Source organism: Chrysemys picta, chromosome 5, assembly GCF_011386835.1.
Source record: "Chrysemys picta bellii isolate R12L10 chromosome 5, ASM1138683v2, whole genome shotgun sequence".
NCBI lineage: Eukaryota > Metazoa > Chordata > Testudines > Emydidae > Chrysemys > Chrysemys picta.
The window spans coordinates 145,519,890-145,539,149 of NC_088795.1; the positions used below are offsets into that span (position 1 = coordinate 145,519,890).

Below are 19,260 nucleotides of genomic sequence, written 5' to 3' on the forward strand. Positions count from 1 at the left end.
AGGCCAGCACGGGGCACACTCACCTGCATCATGTTTCCAGTCTCATCACAGACACACACTGTCACCTCCACATTCTTCTGCGTCTTCTTGTTCCCCTTGTCAAACTCGCCTTGCACTATTGTGAGGTAAATGTCGTTCCTGATGTCCCCTGGAGAGAGCCACACACAGAGAGGTCAGGCCTGAAGTGCTACCAGTGGCCCCAGGAGCCCTCAATGCTCTCCCACCCCAAAGCACATAGGATTATTCAGGGATGGGCCAATGCTTTGGTTAAAATGAAAACAACCTCCCCCTCACACACACACCCTTCAATATACACCTACATTTTCATAGATTCCTGAAATTTAGAGCCAAGAAGCCCCACTAAATCCCATCCAGCCCAGCCCACTCCTAGTCACTGAGAACAGTGAAAACTGGTCACTACTACACATTTACTAGTATTTTGATATGGTCCCTTCATTTCCTCCCTTACACCTACCCCTTACTTGGCTAATGGGTGAAGTGTATTAATAGAGGAGTGGCTGGCAGGCCAGCCCCACTCAAATTCCTAGTGTAGGTCTTTCTATAAGGGCAGGCAGACTGATTTCCCCCCTCCACCTGCTTGGCCATTCTTCAACGGCAGGAATCAGAATAATCTCTGCACTGTGCAGCTGAGGTGCCAGATACCCAGTGCTTCTGGGGTGTCCAACACAAAGGCCTTTCACATGTTAAAGGATTAGCAGCAGCAGGCCCATGAAGAGTAATTCTGGTTCCACTGCAGTAACTGCCAGTCATGATCTGGTCTGGCTTCTCTTCCATTTGGCAGATCCCACTTCAGTTGCCTGTTCGGTCTAGCAGGTGTTGGGATGCTTTGGAGGAGCCCAGCCTCCATCTGAGTAGAAAGGGGAATAAGGCATCCCCCACTCACTCTCTCTCAAACACACACTATCCCTGATAGCACCCAGACACTGCAGTGACAGATTGCAATGATTTGGGGGATCTGTCTGTACAACCACACAACTGTTATGCTAAAAAGTAACTATGTCCTGGGGGGAAACCAGTTTTAGCCTACCGATGCCACAAGGACTTTGGGAGACAGTAGCTGAGGATGGATCAGGATAAACTTACTAACTGTAGCCTGAGGTGCCTTCTTCACTCACCTGGCATGATAATCTCTGGGAAGCCTAACTTGCGGACCACAACTGTGCTGCGGTCCACCAAGTGAGGATGATCTTTCCGCACCTGACTCAGGTCTCCCCACAGCATTTTCAGAGACACCCAGAACCCTGGAAAGGATGGAGAGAAAAGGGATGGGAATTTACTTTGATCAAATAGAGTCCAGTGGGTAGCTCGACCAGATGCTCAGCCCACACCCCAGTGTAGACGTCTATCCCCGTCTCTGCACAGACGGGTCCATTTCACAGTCCTAGGACATGCTATTCGGGGCCCCATGTTAGAAAGTGGCTTCCACAGTGTTAAACATTTACAGGAGCCAGGCCTCAGAGATGTTGTCTCCATCGAAGACGTGTAGCTCCCATTTATCATAGTGTTGTGAAGTTTAGCGAAGAGCCAAACAGGACCTCGAAACTTGGATGACCAGGTAGCACCAATTTCCAAAAATGCCTTCTCTTCCTCCAGCTCGTTAGGAAACTTTGTCCCTTCCTCCCAGACAAGGACTTTGCAACAGTGACTCATGCATTTGTCACCGCCAGGCTGGTTTACTGTAATCTGAAGCTGAATGTGACAATGATACACAGGTTCTATCTGGTGTAGATTATGGCTATCCACCAAAGGGATCCAGCTATGAACAATCTTCCAGAGGAGATCAGATGCATCATTAGTCTGACCATTTAGGAAATGTTGCAAAGCCTTTGTGTATGAATTCTGAAAGTCATGTACAGTAGACAAGCTTCAGTGGTGTAAAAGCCCCAGAGGGCCAGGATGCAGGAATAGGGTAAGGCTCCTCTCCCAATTCCGAAATCTACGATTTTGCTTACCCACATCATCACAGCCCCCAACCTACCCCACTTACCCCACCTCCAATCCTTTACCCACTGCCTCCATGAACTTCTTGCTGGCCCCTCTCCTCCCCCACCCTGTCCCTGGCACCCCACTCCCATCCTGGGCTAGGATGTCTCCTCCCAATCCAATCTGCTCAGTGACTCCCCTTGCTTCATCACCTGCACTGCACTCACACAACACAGGCTGAATTTGAATGACGAGTGGCATTGCAACTGGGCACATGGGGTCTCAGCACCACCCAGGTTTGGCCCAGCCTCTCCTCCATCATGACAAAGGTGTGGTTGAGGCAAACGTGAGTGGTGCTGTGACCTTGTGCACCAAGATGCAACACCATTCACCCAAATTTAGCCCAACCACCCCTCTGTCATTTGGCCCAGCTGCAACTCTGTCTGATGGAGCGGTAGTGGGATCAAATTTGAGTGAGTGGCATTGCAACCCTATGTGCCAGGTGAAATGCTAGAGCATTGCCATATCTGGTTAGGCCCCCATAACCTTGTGGGCCCATGAGCAGCCTTGCTATTCTTACACCACTGAACATCTTTCTCAAAGAGCTCTTAAAAAAAAAATTAACTCTGTAAAAGGAGAAGTGCCAGAGACTCCATTCATTGCATTAGGCACTTCGCTGTCACAACTGATTTAAGTGGAAGGTGTTCAGATAGTATGGTGATGGGCAGCAGGATGAAACCCCAAGATAGATAGGCCACCCAGCTGTAGGAGGAGGTGTAGTAAGGCCCTTACCTTGTCCTTTGTGGTTGATTTCCTTCCCCTCCACTGCTTTCCTTATCATGGTGTGAAGGAAATCATTCTCAGCAGCTACCCTGAAACACAACAAAAGCACATGGGGGGCCGGGGGGAGAGATCAGTTCCGTCTAGCTAGGGAGGGGGATTCTGGGGAATTCCCATGCTTCCCCGCTCTGCAGAAAGGGATCTGGGAACAGGAGCACGTGAGTGCAGAAATGGTTACTTTATTTACTTGTACAGTAAGTGTGATTCTGTGGATATGTTGTGCACGTATAGCTTCCACTGTATCACCCAGTGCACTTGAGCCAGTGTAGTGATGCGGGACTCACCCCAGCAGCGCCTCCTGCTGGTCGTCTCAGGGAATTAGCTCTCCAGCCTCCGGAGCGCCCTCTGCAGGCCAGTGTCCCGCTTGCCACCGGCCCCATGTCCCTCCCAGACCCCAGTGCCCTTTTATCTGGGGTGCTGCCCCCGGCAATACCCCCACACTCTGCATCTGGGTCTCCCCTCTCTGGGGAACCCCCAACCCTCTAATCCCCACCTTGCCTCAGTCTGGACTACTTCCAGTCATCATCAAGCCCCCGCTCCTTGGGGCAGACTGTAGTGTAAAAGCCACTCATTGTAGGCAAGGTTGGGTCTGGACCTGCTGCCTCTCTCTGGAACCCAGTGCCTCTCTGGGGCCTTGGACGCAGCCCTGCAGCCTGGGGAGTTGCCAGCCTGGAGCTCCCCAGCCCCTCTGGCCTTTCCCCAGCCCTGCCTCACTCTAGGCACCCTGAGCGTCCCAGCAGCCAGGCCCCTCTCTCTCTCTCTCTGAAGGCAGAGAGAGACTGTCTGTGCTTCTGGCCCACTACCCTCTTATAAGGGCCAGCTGGGCCCTGATTGCACTGGCTGCAGCTGTGGCTGCTTTCCCCATCAGCCCTGCTTTTCTCTGCCACAGCCCTCTCCCGGGCTGCTTTAACCCCTTCCAGGCAGGAGCGGAGTGACCACTCCGCTACAGCCAGAGATATCTGATCAGCACCCATTCTGATGGCATATGCACACAGCATGTTCTCATGCCTCCAACAGTGGGCATGAAGAGCAGAGTTGCCCTGGCCCCCTCTCAGTTCCTTCATACCAGAATCCAGCTGACAGACTCCAAATAGTGGGGATGGAGCGTGGATCATGGCATACATATGTGTACAACACATCTCAAAGAACAAGTTACTGTGCAAGTAAGTAACTGTTTCTTCTTCGATTGCTTGTGCACATCTGTATTTTACTTGAGGTGGTTCCCAAACAGTAGTCCAATGGTAATGGAAACGTGGAAGTTACTTAAACATGGATTGAAGAACAGACTTTCCAAAATTGGCATCTGCTCTGGATGCTTCCAGAATTGCATAGTGCTATGTGATCCTGTGACCAGAGGACCACGTTGCCATTCTTCAAATGGCCATAATAGGGATATTACTGAGGAAGGCCACTGAGATGGCTTGGGCTCATGTAGAATAAGCAGTACCTCTTTCTGGAATGAGCTTTGCAAAGCTGTAACAAATCCGTATGCATAAAGAAATCCAGTTAGATATCCTCCGGGCAGTATCTGCTCGCCTCTTCATCTCAGCATATGGGAGAGGATCTAAAAAGTTTAGTCCTGTCAATGTAAAATGATAGGGCCCTGCAGACATCCCAGGTTTGAAGCCTCCCATCATCCTTATGGATGTGTGGCTTGGGAAAGAAGATTGGTTGGTGTAATTCTGATTCAGGTTGAATTCTGATACCACTGTGGACAGAAATTTTGGACATGGTTGCAAGGAAACTTTGTCCTTATAGAAAACTGTACACAGGGGACCCATCAAAAGAGCCTGCAGCTCTCCAACTCTCCTAGCAAATGTTATCAGTGATGTAATCATATATGAAATACTCTTTATCTTGGTTTCAGAGTAGCAGCCATGTTAGTCTGTATCCGCAAAAAGAACAGGAGTACTTGTGGCACCTTAGAGACTAACAAATTTATTAGAGCATAAGCTTTCACGGGCTACAGCCCACTTCTTCGGATGCATATAGAATGGAACATATATTGAGGAGATATATATACACATACACAGAGAGCATGAACAGGTGGGAGTTGTCTTACCAACTCTGAGAGGCCAATGAAGTAAGTGACCAAAAAAGCTTTTGAAGTGATAATCAAGATAGTCCAGTACAGACAGTTTGATAAGAAGTGTGAGAATACTTACAAAACTGGACACAATACTCCAGATGTGGCCTCACCAGTGCCGAATAGAGGGGAATAATGACATCCCTCAGTCTGCTGGCAATACTCCTACTAATGCAGCCCAGTATGCCATTAGCCTTCTTGGCAAGAAGGGCACACTGCTGACTCCTATCCAGCTTCTCAGCCACTGTAATCCCCAGGTCCTTTTCTGCTGCACTGCTGCTTAGACAGTCAATCCCCAGCCTGTAGCCAGGAATGGGATTCTTCCGTCCTAAGTGCAGGATTCTGCACTTGTCCTTGTTGAACCTCAGATTTCTTTTAGCCCAATCCTCCAATTTGTCTAGGTCCCTCAGGACTCTATCCCTACCCTCCAGTGTATCTACCTCTCGTCCCAGCTTAGTGTCATCTGCGAGGAGCTGTGCCAGTTAGATCAGCTGGAGGCACAGTGTTAGATGTTTTCATCAGGTGCAACTCTGGTACTGAAGTGAGTACTGGTTCTCCTGACTGACATCCACCCAGACACAAGGAGAGAACTGGGGAGTCTGGGAGGGAGGTGGTCTATCAATGCTTGTGGTGTCGATGGTACCAATACAGTGTTACCAAGAAGGTTGGCACCAGATACGATGTCAAAGGAGTCATTAGTACCAGGCCTGCAAGTGGAGCACAGACGCTGAACAGTGTGGGTGTAGATGGTACCAAAGTTACCAATATCGAAGCAGAAGGTGGCAATATGGAGCATTTTGAGGTAGGCAGCTTAATGTCAAATAAAGAAATTCTTGGCCAGTGTTGGAGCTGCATGTTAGTGGACTGAATGGATGTTAGATGTCGTCCCTCTTGGACTTTGAGTTGCCCTTTTACTTAATGACCTTTGGGGCTTTAGAAGATGGTCCTGGAGATGGTGCCTGGTGTTCTCTTCTATTTCTGTAGTTTGTGGGGATATCTTCCACACTCAGGTCAAGTCTTTGGTATCAGCGCAGCTACTGGAGATAAAGAGGCTGCCGGGATACTTCTGGATGATTCATAATACGGCTGTTTGGTACCAAAACAACCACAATCCAAGTATGGGTGCATGGCTTTCTCCATCGGGTACATTCAGAGCCTAATCTCTATTTTTCCTTGGTTCTTCTTGTGAAGGAGAGAGAGAGAGAGAGAGAGAGCACGCACCTCAGCAGGATGTGTCCTTCTCCCAAATAAACTAAATATCACCTATGTCCATTTAAAGACATCAGCCTGACATGATGGGCAGTGTTTAAACCCTGGTGATTTTTTAGCAAACATGCTGAGAAAAACCAACAATTTGGTACTGAAATACTACCCAGGGGACAGAATAAGATCTCTCACAAAAACAAAGAAAAAAAAGAAATATCATTAAAAAAAAATCACTATCTAAACACTAACTACTATGCAAACTACTTTATCAATAGTGAGAGACACTTTTTAGGGTTAACCAAAGTGTCTGGGGTGAATCACTACCACCTGCTTATGGCATGAGGGAGTCTTGTCTGTGCCAACTGGGGCAAGTTCTCCCAAAGCTACCAGCTGCAGGCTCCACAAGCACTCCACTCCAGGCTAGCGGAAGCATCACACTTTCCTTCTGCCAGCTGGCAATTTATACACCCCACCTTCTTATACTCATGTCAGGGGTCCCTCCCCACTCTGAACTCTGGGGTACAGATGTGGGGACCTGCATGAAAGACCCCCCCCCAAGCTTATATTCCACCTATGCTACCCTTAGCTGTATGTTCATGACAACTCAAATGCCCCGTCCCTTTTCTTCTGGACACCCGCAATGTATGTGAAGCTGTTGCAACCCAAAATTGTATTTGCTTTTTTTGCATTAACAGAGGTATAGCATGCAAGTCATGGGAGATGATAGTACCGCTCCACTCAGCGCTGGTTAGGCCTCAACTGGAGTACTGTGCCCAATTTTGGTCACTGCTGTATAGAAAGGCTGAAGAGAAACTGGAAAGGATCCAGAATCAAACAAAAAAAACAATCAAAGGGATGGAATTGAAGTCACGTGAGCAAAGGCTGAAGGAACTGAATATTTTAGTTTGGAAAAGAGGAGATTAAGGGAGGACATGATAACAGTCTACAAATACTTGAAAGGCTTCCATAAAAAAGATGGAGAAAAGTTGTTCTCTCTTGTCAGATAGGGAAGGACAAGAGGCGATGGGTTCAAACTCCAGCATAGCAGATTTAGATTAAATCTCATGAAAAACTTCCTAACTGTAAGAACAGTAGGACAGTGGAACAGACACCTAAGGAAGGGGGGGGGGGGTTAAGTATTGAGAAGCTGGTCAGACACAGGTGTAATATGCCTTCTGGGCATGCTTATGTCACACAGTGGAGCTCACAGTGAGCATCACAGGCCAAGGCGTTGAAAAGAAACTGAGAGGGGGTCGGGCAGCCCCGCCCTTTATGGCCTAGGTTGGAGGGATGAGTACACCCAAGGCACAGACAGTTCCCAGAATCCCCAGACAATGCTGTTTATGAAAAATCTCTGTCTTGAGTGCACTGGGTGTGCACAGGCATAGGATGGAAAATATATGTGCACAAGCACTTGAAAAATGACACAGGAATAGCTCGACTGGATCAGGCCCGTGATCCATCTAGCCCCATCTCGGTCAGCCGCCAGCACCAGCAGTTTCAAAAGAATTAATAGATGTGCGAAAATATGCCTCCAACATTACATCTCCTCTTAACCCCTTTGGTTAGAGATTTGCTCAAACCCTGAAGCACGAGGTTTAATAGGTCTTATAAAATTTGTGTATTAACTCTGGATATTCTTGTTACCCATATAAATGTCCAATTCCCATTTGATTCTTGCTAAATTCTTGGCCACAGTGACATTTGTGGCAATAAGTTCCACAATCTAATTATCCTGAAATCAAAAGTAAGAAAGATAATTCCTTTGATCAGTTTTTAATGTCACCTTTTAAGCCAATTTAGTATACCCTTGTTCTTATGCTCAGCTTCTCCTGGCCATGGGCAGTGTTTCCTTCCCACCCAAGAGAGGGAGACAGTCAGTTGACTCAGAAACGCTCCCCTTTTTGCAGCTGAGTTCTTCTCAAGTGAATGGAAAGTCCTATCTGTCTTAACCCCAGCCTTCATCCCCAACCCTTGCAGCCCCCCTCCCTCTCTGCTCACAAGTGCTTGCTTTACTCACAGGTGCACAGGAATGAAGTACTGCTTGTCCTCATCACTCTCACATTTTCCCTTGATGATATCTGTAATGTCCATCACTGTAAGAGACAAGGGACAGGAGCCTATGGTCATAAGGTCCTTTGGACAATCCTGAACCAACCCAGAGGGCACAATGGCCACCCTCCATCTCCAACTCATCCTGAGCTTTCACGGGAAAAGAGCAACCAGAGACAGCCAGACATTACTGAGCACCTGTAATCTGTGTTTGAAGCTATTGTCATTGCCAATAGGTGAGAGAACATGATAACCACAAAAGAACCTGCAAAAAAAAACCACATTCTTGGATGGAGGAGCTGTCCGGCTGAGAAGTGCAGGGAGGAGGTGGTGGAAGAAATGAGCAGGGGAAATTTTGGCTGAATCCCAGGAAGAGTCTCCTGGCAGGGAGATAGCTCCTCACTTCGATTTGTGTCTCAGGGAGAGGTCAGGGAGCCGCAATGATGGGAACATTTAGAACTAGGACTGTCTCATGCATTAGAAAACAACCAGACTGTACTGGCCCCTAAAGGATGAAGGAGGCTTTTCTGTGTCTGATTTCTCTCAGTTTTCCTATTAATCATAGATTTTAAGGCCAAACAGGACCATTTGATCATCCAAACTGACCTCCTACATAACACAGGCTGGACGATTTTAATCAATTCCTTCACTGTCCCTGAAAGAGGAGCTGCAAGACTTCAATAATGGAACCAGAACTACTGCCCAGTTTCACTGCAACTTTCCTGAGGTCTTGTTTAGATTTAAGAAGGTGTTCTCAATCAAGTCAGCTCAATCCAGCTAGTTATACTGAACTGAAAAATCCACCTAACAACAGTGCAGACACACTACTACCTTTTGCCTGATTATATCAGGATGAGTCATACCTCTTTCCTCAGTGACTCACCACAGACAGCCTTCCACTTACAGAAAAGCAATACTTCCAGTAATTCACTATCACCCCCTTCTGCCTGCTCCCAAATGCTATCCCCTCAACCATTCACCCCAGGTATCCCTGTTCCCCCTAACACTATCCCCAGCAAGTCACCACAGATACCACTCAGCCCTCCAGCACTATCCCCACAGAATCCCTCCACCCCCCGATGTTTTCCCAATACTAGTGAATTTTTCATAAGTGACAGCATTTTAGCTGAGGCTGAAGCCAATCTTACAATGATGCAAGATGCTCCAGCCCTCTAGTGAATTTGAGCCCTGCCAGGGGAAAGCCAGCCCCCCCTCATTAGCTGCCTGTCCAACAGGACTGGCTCCAGGCACCAGAGTACCAAGCAGGTGCCTGGGGCAGCCAATGAAGAGGGGAGCAGAACATCCGGCGGCAAGGCTGTCACTCCCTCTCGGAGCGAAGGACCTGCCGCCGAATTGCCATCGTAGAATGAAGCGGCGGTAGAGCTGCCCCCAATCGCAGCTTTTTTTTTTTTTTTTGGTGTGTGCGCGCACGCTTGGGGCGGCACCGGCCCTGCTGTCCAACTTTCCCATTTTCCCACAGTGGGTATTTCCGTAATATTTTTATGATGCCTATGTGTACCTCAGTTTCCCCTATATTTCACATGGCTACCCAGCGTAGGGGGGAAAAAGGAATGTTTGCTCTCAGGGAAAGCTAAGAGACATAGGTATGAATGTCACCTAGCTGTTTGAACTGAATGAGTCATTAAAGGACTGGCCAAGGCTGATCCCATCTCACTGGAGAATCTGATAAGACAATGGCAAATCCGGTCCCCAGGACACTGACACCAAGCAATCACTGACCCAACAGAACATGGATTGGGGGCTTGGCTGGGGGCTCTTATCTAACCAGAATGGTCTAGGCTATGGTCTATGCTTTAACCTTCATTTCTCTATGCCCATCTAAGGACTTCTGATGCTGTGTGCCAGGTGACAAATAAACCTGACTGTTTTGACAACGCTGTGTGAGTGTCACTGCAAATGGCTGGTGAGGTGTATTAATCCCTGAAGAGTATACAAGTCTCTTCCGGAAGGGGGGGGTGTCAGGGGACAGGGAAGGTTGGATAGGGGATGGAGTCTTAGGCTTGGTCTACACTACCCCCCTAATTCGAACTAAGGTACGCAACTTCAGCTACGTGAATAACGTAGCTGAAGTTCGAAGTACCTTAGTTCGAATTAGTTCGAACTTACCTTGGTCCACACTCGGCAAGCAGGCTCCCCCGTCGCCTCCGCGGTACTCCTCTCGCCGAGCTGGAGTACCGCAGTCGACGGCGAGCACTTCCGGGTTCGACTTATCGCGTCCAGACTAGACGCGATAAGTCGAACCCAGAAGTTCGATTTCCAGCCGTCGAACTAGCGGGTAAGTGTAGCCAAGGCCTCATGGGGGCAGTTAGGGGCAGGGGGTTCCAGGAGGGGGCAGTCAGGGGACAAAGAGCAGCGGGGGTTGGATGCGATGGGGATTCTGAGGGGGACAGTCGGGGGCAGAAAGTGAGAGGGTGCAGGGGCCAGGCTGTTTGGGGAGGCTTCCCTACTCGGCCCTCTATCTAGTTTCAGAACCCCAATGTGGCCCCCAGGCCCAAAAGTTTGCCCACCCCGATCAACAATAAAGATAAGGAAGAAACAGAACAGCTAGTTAGGGAACTGGAACAAACTGATTAGCTGGATTTTAATGAAGTGTAAAGAAATGTGTAACTTGTGAAACACACACATATACACATACATATACACATATACATAAAAAATAAAATACCAGCTGAAATGTGTAACTTGGGGAGCGCACCTGCTGCATAAGGTGAATATAACATTGCTGCAAAGGACTGCTATTCAGAGACAGGTTATATACAAAACCATTTTCCTGTACCATATTAATAAACCTGATTGACATTGGTTATTTGGTCTCAAGTATAATTCATAATGAACCAAAGTGAGGTCAAGCAATTTACTATTCAATTTATCAACAACAGAGAAGTTAGATAGATAAATGAAATTCGCTTGCTGGAAGATTATAGTTACACTGTGTGACAAAGTTCCTCCTCTGCCTTGGTGGGTCCTGCGCTTATAGGCGTATTTGCTTGCCTCAGAGATATACGGCAGCCCTCAGTTTGGCCACTTTTGCTAGTGGCTCAAACCTGCCATCCACTCAGCTAACCTCATCACTGGCCAGCATGGGGGAAACGGAGAACAATCCCCACAGTCTCTGTGTCCCACCTAGTGGGTCGGGGCCAGGCCAGATCCCTTTCCAATTTAGACCTTCCCTTCTGGTGTTTCTCACAGACCAGGTCAACTCCTCCTGTGTCTGATCAGGAGTGGGGGGGGGATGGGGGGGAACCCAGGCCCACCCTCTACACCGGGTTCCAGCCCAGGGCCCTGTGGATAGCAGCTGTCTACAATGTTCCCTATATCAGCTGTATGACAGCTACAACTCCCTGGGCTACTTCCCCAGGGCCTCCCCCAGCACCTTCTTCAACCTCACTGCAGGATCTTCCTCCTGAAGCCTGATCACACTTGAACTCTTCACTCCTCCAGCAGCACACCTTCTAACTCCTTGCACACACCCCTACAAATTGATGGGAGCTCCTTTTTAAACCAGGTGTCCTGATTAGCCTGCCTGCCATAATTGATTCTAGAAAGTTCTTAATTGGCTCCAGGTGTCTTAATTAGCTTGCCTGTCTTAATTGGTTCTAGCAGGTTCCTGATTGCTCTAGGGCAGCCCCTGCTCTGGTCACTCAGGGAACAGAAAATTGGCCAGTATATGTGCCTTCTACTAGATTCCTGTACCCCACTGGTCTGGGTCTGTCACACTGTTTTATTTCTTAGAATTCAAAATGATAACATGCAAGAATCCAAAAACAAAGAGAGACAAAGCAGGCTGCTCCCCAAAACAGAGGCACAACTCACCCCAGCTTGCTCTAGGCTGGCTGGCTGCAAATTGACTGCTGCTTGCTAGGCCCAGATAGTGCACAGGAACTCCTTCTCGCCCCACCCCCCAAAAGTGATAGCTTGCAGTTCCAACACAACCAATCCTCAATACACAATATTATGCCATTGACAACTAGACATAGCTATCCCTCTGCCCCCAGCGCTATCCCCTCAGCCATTCACCACAGATAACCCCTTCGCTGATGCTATTTCTCCAGCGACACACCAATGTTATCCCTCCACCAGTATTGCCAATCTCAAGAGACCAAAAATCATGAGTCAGACCCTCAAAAATCATGAAATTGGCTCCAAAAATCATGATTTTTTTTAAATCAAATTGTTTCTTAGTCCATCTTTTGACTTTTTAACTCCCTTCTATTCTTCTACCAATGTATGTGTAATAATTTCAGTTCAAAATTCAACTTATAATGCACATAAAAATGCATGCCTCTCCCTGGCTGCTCAGATGGAAAGTCCACTTACCCTCTCCTCACCCCTAAGATAGGGGAACTGCCATCCATTTTCTATGACTGTATTGACCTGGGAGCAACACTTCTTTGCCTCCTGCTGCTCCAGGACTTTTCTACCTGGGACCCAGCAGCACCACCTCCGCAACTCCCAATTCCTCCGCATCCTGCTGCCCCAGGACCCTCTCTCCATTATAGGGCCATCCGTGACGGCAAGGTTCAGTGGCAGGGCAGGTCTGTGACTTCACTCCTCAGGCTCTGGCCATATGCCCTGCCCTGAAAAGGACTTGCTCACATCCAGGCAGGGGAGCTGTCATCCAATCCCTTCATCTCCCACCACTATCTTCTGCACCTTCTCAGCCTGCCTCCTGCCCCTATATCTCCCTGCCCCCATTCCCCTGCAGCCCCTACATCAGCCTCCTGCTCCCCCCAAGGCTCTGCTCTCCTCATTCTCCCCACCTTTCACAGGTTCTCTGCTGCTCCTCACAGTCCCTGTGTCCTGTCTAGCCCACTGAGTGTCAGCCATCATACCTGTGGGCAAGGCTTCAGTCTCATTGCAAAGAGTGGGAGGTGGCAGCCAGTTTTATCAAGGCAGTCTCACTTCCCCCAGCAGAGACTATAGGGAAATGGAGGCACCTTGCTGGCTTCAAGCCCATAGGCAGCATTGGGAAGTGGTGGCCATTTTTAACTCTGGGAAAATTTGTGAGTAGACGCCTTTGTAGGGTGACCAGACAGCAAATGTGAAAAACTGGGACGGAGGTGGGGAGTAATAGGAGCCTATCTAAGAAAAAGACCCAAAAATTGGGACTGTCCCTATAAAATTGGGACATCTGGTCACCCTACGCCTGTCATTGTTTGCATGGAACAGATAAGGAAAAAAACCCAGAATTGCTAGTTGTGATATAATCCTGAGAGTTGACAATGCTACTCCACCCCCAGCACTATTCCCATAGCCACTCCCCAAAGATATCCCTCCATCCAGCGCTAACCCCTCAGCCACTCCCCGCAGTTATCCCTCCACCCAGCAGCACTATCCCCTCAGCCACTCCCGGCAGATATCCCTCCACCCAGCACTATCCCCTCAGCCACTCCCGGCAGATATCCCTCCTCCTCCGCCAAGCACTACCACCGCAGTGGGTCCTCACAGATATCTCTCCTCCCCCCAGCACTATCCCCTCAGCCACTCCCCACAGATATCCCTCCGCCCAGCGCTACCCTCGCAGCCGGTCCCCCCAGATATCCGTCCACCCAGCAGCACTATCCCCTCTGCCACTCCCCACAGATATCCATCCGCCCAGCGCTATCCCCTCAGCCACTCCCGGCAGATATCCCTCCACCCAGCACTATCCCCTCAGCCACTCCCGGCAGATATCCCTCCTCCTCCGCCAAGCACTACCACCGCAGTGGGTCCCCACAGATATCTCTCCTCCCACCAGCACTATCCCCTCAGCCACTCCCCACAGATATCCCTCCGCCCAGCGCTACCCTCGCAGCCGGTCCCCCCAGATATCCGTCCACCCAGCAGCACTATCCCCTCTGCCACTCCCCACAGATATCCATCGGCCCAGCGCTATCCCCTCAGCCACTCCCCGCAGATATCCCTCCTCCACCCAGCGCTATCCCCTCAGCCACTCCCCACAGATATCCCTCCGCCCAGCGCTATCCCCTCAGCCACTCCCCACAGATAGCCCTCCTCCGCCCAGCGCTATCCCCTCAGCCACTCCCCACAGATATCCCTCCTCCGCCCAGTGCTATCCCCTTAGCCACTCCCCGCAGATATCCCTCTGCCCAGCGCTATCCCCTCAGCCACTCCCCACAGATATCCCCTCAGCCACTCCCCACAGATATCCCCTCAGCCACTCCCCACAGATATCCCTCCGCCGCCCAGCACTATCCCCTCAGCCACTCCCCGCAGATATCCCTCCACCCAGCGCTATCCCCTCAGCCACTCCCCACAGATATCCCTCCTCCGCCCAGCGCTATCCCCTCAGCCACTCCCCGCAGATATCCCTCCGCCCAGCGCTATCCCCTCAGCCACTCCCCACAGATATCCCTCCGCCCAGCGCTATCCCCTCAGCCACTCCCCACAGATATCCCTCCTCCGCCCAGCGCTATCCCCTCAGCCACTCCCCACAGATATCCCTCCTCCGCCCAGCGCTATCCCCTCAGCCACTCCCCACAGATATCCCTCCTCCGCCCAGCGCAATCCCCTCAGCCAGTCCCCACAGATATCCCTCCGCCCAGCGCTATCCCCTCAGCCACTCCCCACAGATATCCCTCCGCCGCCCATCGCTATCCCCTCAGCCACTCCCCACAGATATCCCTCCTCCACCCAGAGCTATCCCCTCAGCCACTCCCCACAGATATCCCTCCTCCGCCCAGCGCTATCCCCTCAGCCACTCCCTGCAGATATCCCTCCGCCCAGCGCTATCCCCTCAGCCACTCCCCACAGATATCCCTCCGCCCAACGCTATCCCCTCAGCCACTCGCCACAGATATCCCTCCGCCGCCCATCGCTATCCCCTCAGCCACTCCCCACAGATATCCCTCCTCCACCCAGCACTATCCCCTCAGCCACTCCCCACAGATATCCCTCCTCCACCCAGCACTATCCCCTCAGCCACTCCCCATAGATATCCCTCCTCCACCCAGCGCTATCCCCTCAGCCACTCCCCACAGATATCCCTCCTCCACCCAGCGCTATCCCCTCAGCCACTCCCCGCAGATATCCCTCCGCCCATCGCTATCCCCTCAGCCACTCCCCACAGATATCCCTCCGCCGCCCAGCACTATCCCCTCAGCCACTCCCCGCAGATATCCCTCCACCCAGCGCTATCCCCTCAGCCACTCCCCACAGATATCCCTCCTCCGCCCAGCGCTATCCCCTCAGCCACTCCCCGCAGATATCCCTCCGCCCAGCGCTATCCCCTCAGCCACTCCCCACAGATATCCCTCCGCCCAGCGCTATCCCCTCAGCCACTCCCCACAGATATCCCTCCTCCGCCCAGCGCTATCCCCTCAGCCACTCCCCACAGATATCCCTCCTCCGCCCAGCGCTATCCCCTCAGCCACTCCCCACAGATATCCCTCCTCCGCCCAGCGCAATCCCCTCAGCCACTCCCCACAGATATCCCTCCGCCCAGCGCTATCCCCTCAGCCACTCCCCACAGATATCCCTCCGCCACCCATCGCTATCCCCTCAGCCACTCCCCACAGATATCCCTCCTCCACCCAGAGCTATCCCCTCAGCCACTCCCCACAGATATCCCTCCTCCGCCCAGCGCTATCCCCTCAGCCACTCCCTGCAGATATCCCTCCGCCCAGCGCTATCCCCTCAGCCACTCCCCACAGATATCCCTCCGCCCAACGCTATCCCCTCAGCCACTCGCCACAGATATCCCTCCGCCGCCCATCGCTATCCCCTCAGCCACTCCCCACAGATATCCCTCCTCCACCCAGCACTATCCCCTCAGCCACTCCCACAGATATCCCTCCTCCACCCAGCACTATCCCCTCAGCCACTCCCCATAGATATCCCTCCTCCACCCAGCGCTATCCCCTCAGCCACTCCCCACAGATATCCCTCCTCCACCCAGCGCTATCCCCTCAGCCACTCCCCGCAGATATCCCTCCGCCCAGCGCTATCCCCTCAGCCACTCCCCACAGATATCCCTCCGCCCAGCGCTATCCCCTCAGCTGGTCCCCACAGATATCCCTCCTCCACCCAGTGCTATCCCCTCAGCCACTCCCCGCAGATATCCCTCCGCCCAGCGCTATCCCCTCAGCTGGTCCCCACAGATATCCCTCCTCCGCCCAGTGCTATCCCCTCAGCCACTCCCCGCAGATATCCCTCCTCCGCCCAGCACTATCCCCTCAGCCACTCCCCACAGATATCCCTCCTCCGCCCAGCGCTATCCCCTCAGCCACTCACCGCAGATATCCCTCCGCCCAGCGCTATCCCCTCAGCCACTCCCCACAGATATCCCTCCGCCGCCCATCGCTATCCCCTCAGCCACTCCCCACAGATATCCCTCCTCCACCCAGCGCTATCCCCTCAGCCACTCCCCGCAGATATCCCTCCTTCACCCAGCACTATCCCCTCAGCCACTCCCCACAGATATCCCTCCTCCACCCAGCGCTATCTCCTTAGCCACTCCCCACAGATATCCCTCCTACACCCAGCGCTATCCCCTCAGCCACTCCCCGCAGATATCCCTCCGCCCAGCGCTATCCCCTCAGCCACTCCCCACAGATATCCCTCCACCCAGCGCTATCCCCTCAGCCACTCCCCACAGATATCCCTCCTCCGCCCAGCGCTATCCCCTCAGCCACTCCCCGCAGATATCCCTCCGCCCAGCGCTATCCCCTCAGCCACTCCCCACAGATATCCCTCCGCCCAGCGCTATCCCCTCAGCCACTCCCCACAGATATCCCTCCTCCGCCCAGTGCTATCCCCTTAGCCACTCCCCGCAGATATCCCTCCGCCCAGCGCTATCCCCTCAGCCACTCCCCACAGATATCCCTCCTCCGCCCAGCGCTATCCCCTCAGCCACTCCCCGCAGATATCCCTCCGCCGCCCAGCGCTATCCCCTCAGCCACTCCCCACAGATATCCCTCCGCCCAGCGCTATCCCCTCAGCCACTCCCCACAGATATCCCTCCTCCGCCCAGCGCTATCCCCTCAGCCACTCCCCACAGATATCCCTCCGCCGCCCAGCGCTATCCCCTCAGCCACTCCCCACAGATATCCCTCCGCCCAGCGCTATCCCCTCAGCCACTCCCCACAGATATCCCTCCTCCGCCCAGCGCTATCCCCTCAGCCACTCCCCACAGATATCCCTCCTCCGCCCAGCGTTATCCCCTCAGCTGGTCCCCACAGATATCCCTCCTCCACCCAGCGCTATCCCCTCAGCCACTCCCCACAGATATCCCTCCGCCCAGCGCTATCCCCTCAGCTGGTCCCCACAGATGAATCAGTGTTGCCAACTCTCTAGATACATGGTGTGCACTGTGGAGCCCCTGCCTCACAGATATGCGTTGGGGGATCCCAGCCATCAGAGCCACTTCTCAGCTTGTGAGGAAAGCTTGAGGAGGAGATGCGAGTGCCCCAAACAGCTCACAGCTCAGAGGAAAATGCACAGACCCAGGACTTGCAATTTTAAGATCTCTTGATTTTTTTCAGCCACTCTCAGGATACTGTGGGGGTCTGACATGTACATTTAAATGCTTGGGGGTGGGAGACACGGCCAATTCCTCGGGCTCCGCAATCCCTCTGCGGGGTTCCCAGAACTGGCCAGTGCTCTCCTCTTGTGTGGCTCCCACAGGTCTGTGCAGGGGTGTGGGGAGAGGGCATTTGTGCCTCCCCGTCCGCCCTGCAGACATGAGAACAGGCCTGGCCTTTCCCTGCTGGGAGTGATTGGAGGGGCAAAGGGATCTCTATGGGGAGCGACACAGGGGATAGCGCTGGGCGGAGGGATCTCTATGGGGAGCGACATGGGGGATAGCGCTGGGCGGAGGGATATCTGTGGAGAGCAACACAGGGGATAGTACTGGGCAGAGGGATATCTGTGGGGAGCGACATGGCGGATAGCACTGGGCAGAGGGATATCTATGGGGAGCAACACAGGGGATAGCGCTGGGCAGAGGAATATCTGTGGGGAGCGACACGGGGGATAGTGCTGGGAGGAGGGATATCTGTGGGAGCGGAGCGACACAGGGGATAGCGCTGGGCAGAGGAATATCTGTGGGGAGCGACACGGGGGATAGTGCTGGGAGGAGGGATATCTGTGGGAGCGGAGCGACACAGGGGATAGCGCTGAGCAGAGGAATATCTGTGGGGAGCGACACGGGGGATAGTGCTGGGAGGAGGGATATCTGTGGGAGCAGAGCAACACAGGGGATAGCGCTGGGCAGAGGAATATCTGTGGGGAGCGACACGGGGGAAGTGCTGGGAGGAGGGATATCTGTGGGGACCGGCTCGTTTAACCTCCTTCTCCTGCAATCTCCCTGCTCCCACATCTCTGCAGCCAGAGACAGGGGAATAAAGGGGCCTCCAAGCTCACACCAATTCCCACGGGGAGGGAGGCCGGTAGGGAAGGGGAGAACAGCCCCCACTGCTGGCTGGAAATCTGGCCCCAGCGAGAAGCAAACAAAGCAGCAGCTGGTCTTATCATCCATCCCCTACCAGAGGGTGGGCTCCTGGCCAGCTGAGAAGGAGTGAGATGTTTGGACCCTCAGAGCCAGGAATCTTTCTTTCCTAGTCCCACAGCCATGTAGGGCCAGGAGCAGCCAGAGGCCCTTGGGGTGGGTTGAAGAAAACTCTCCCACTCCAACTCTGCACCCATTTCCCCCAGGCTCATCTTCCTCTCTCAGCTTGGGGCCCTCATGTTCAAATTGCCTTCTCAATCCACATCCACCTGGTGCCCTCTCCCCTTCAAACCCTCCTCCATGGCATTCCTTCTTCCATGCATGTCACTCTCTAGCAGGAAGCAGCTCTCACTGCTCTGACCACAGGGGTTCAAAATCAGGGAGCTTTGCATATTATTTATTTTATATGTAACCCACACACCAACTGGGTGTGGTGCTCTATCCCATTTAGTGGCACTGAGAGAGACATTAATGAGTCTGCTCTACAGCCTTAGCCAATAGGCACATGGCTTTTAGCTCATGCAGTCGAGGCTCATGCACTAAGCTCCAGAGGTCCCAGGTTCAATCCCGCCTGCCAACGACCAGGGTCTGTCGGTGTTACAAGTGGTTTTGAATCTTTAAAGCCACATTTTCTGAACAAAAAGAACAGGAGTCCTTGTGGCAC

The 19,260-nt window shown here is 52.4% G+C and overlaps 1 protein-coding gene across 1 annotated transcript in view; it reads right to left on the bottom strand.

Moving 5' to 3' along the window:
* The window catches only part of LOC101941224 (dedicator of cytokinesis protein 2-like), a 203,507-nt gene that overhangs the window by 154,187 nt on the left and 30,060 nt on the right, over positions 1-19,260 (bottom strand). Inside the window, exons 11-14 of the mRNA XM_065598509.1 lie at positions 8,097-8,172; positions 2,737-2,816; positions 1,137-1,262; positions 24-148 (exon numbers count right to left, since the gene is read on the bottom strand). Coding sequence (XP_065454581.1) covers positions 24-148; positions 1,137-1,262; positions 2,737-2,816; positions 8,097-8,172 — 407 coding nt within the window. The remainder of the gene's footprint in view (positions 1-23; positions 149-1,136; positions 1,263-2,736; positions 2,817-8,096; positions 8,173-19,260) is intronic.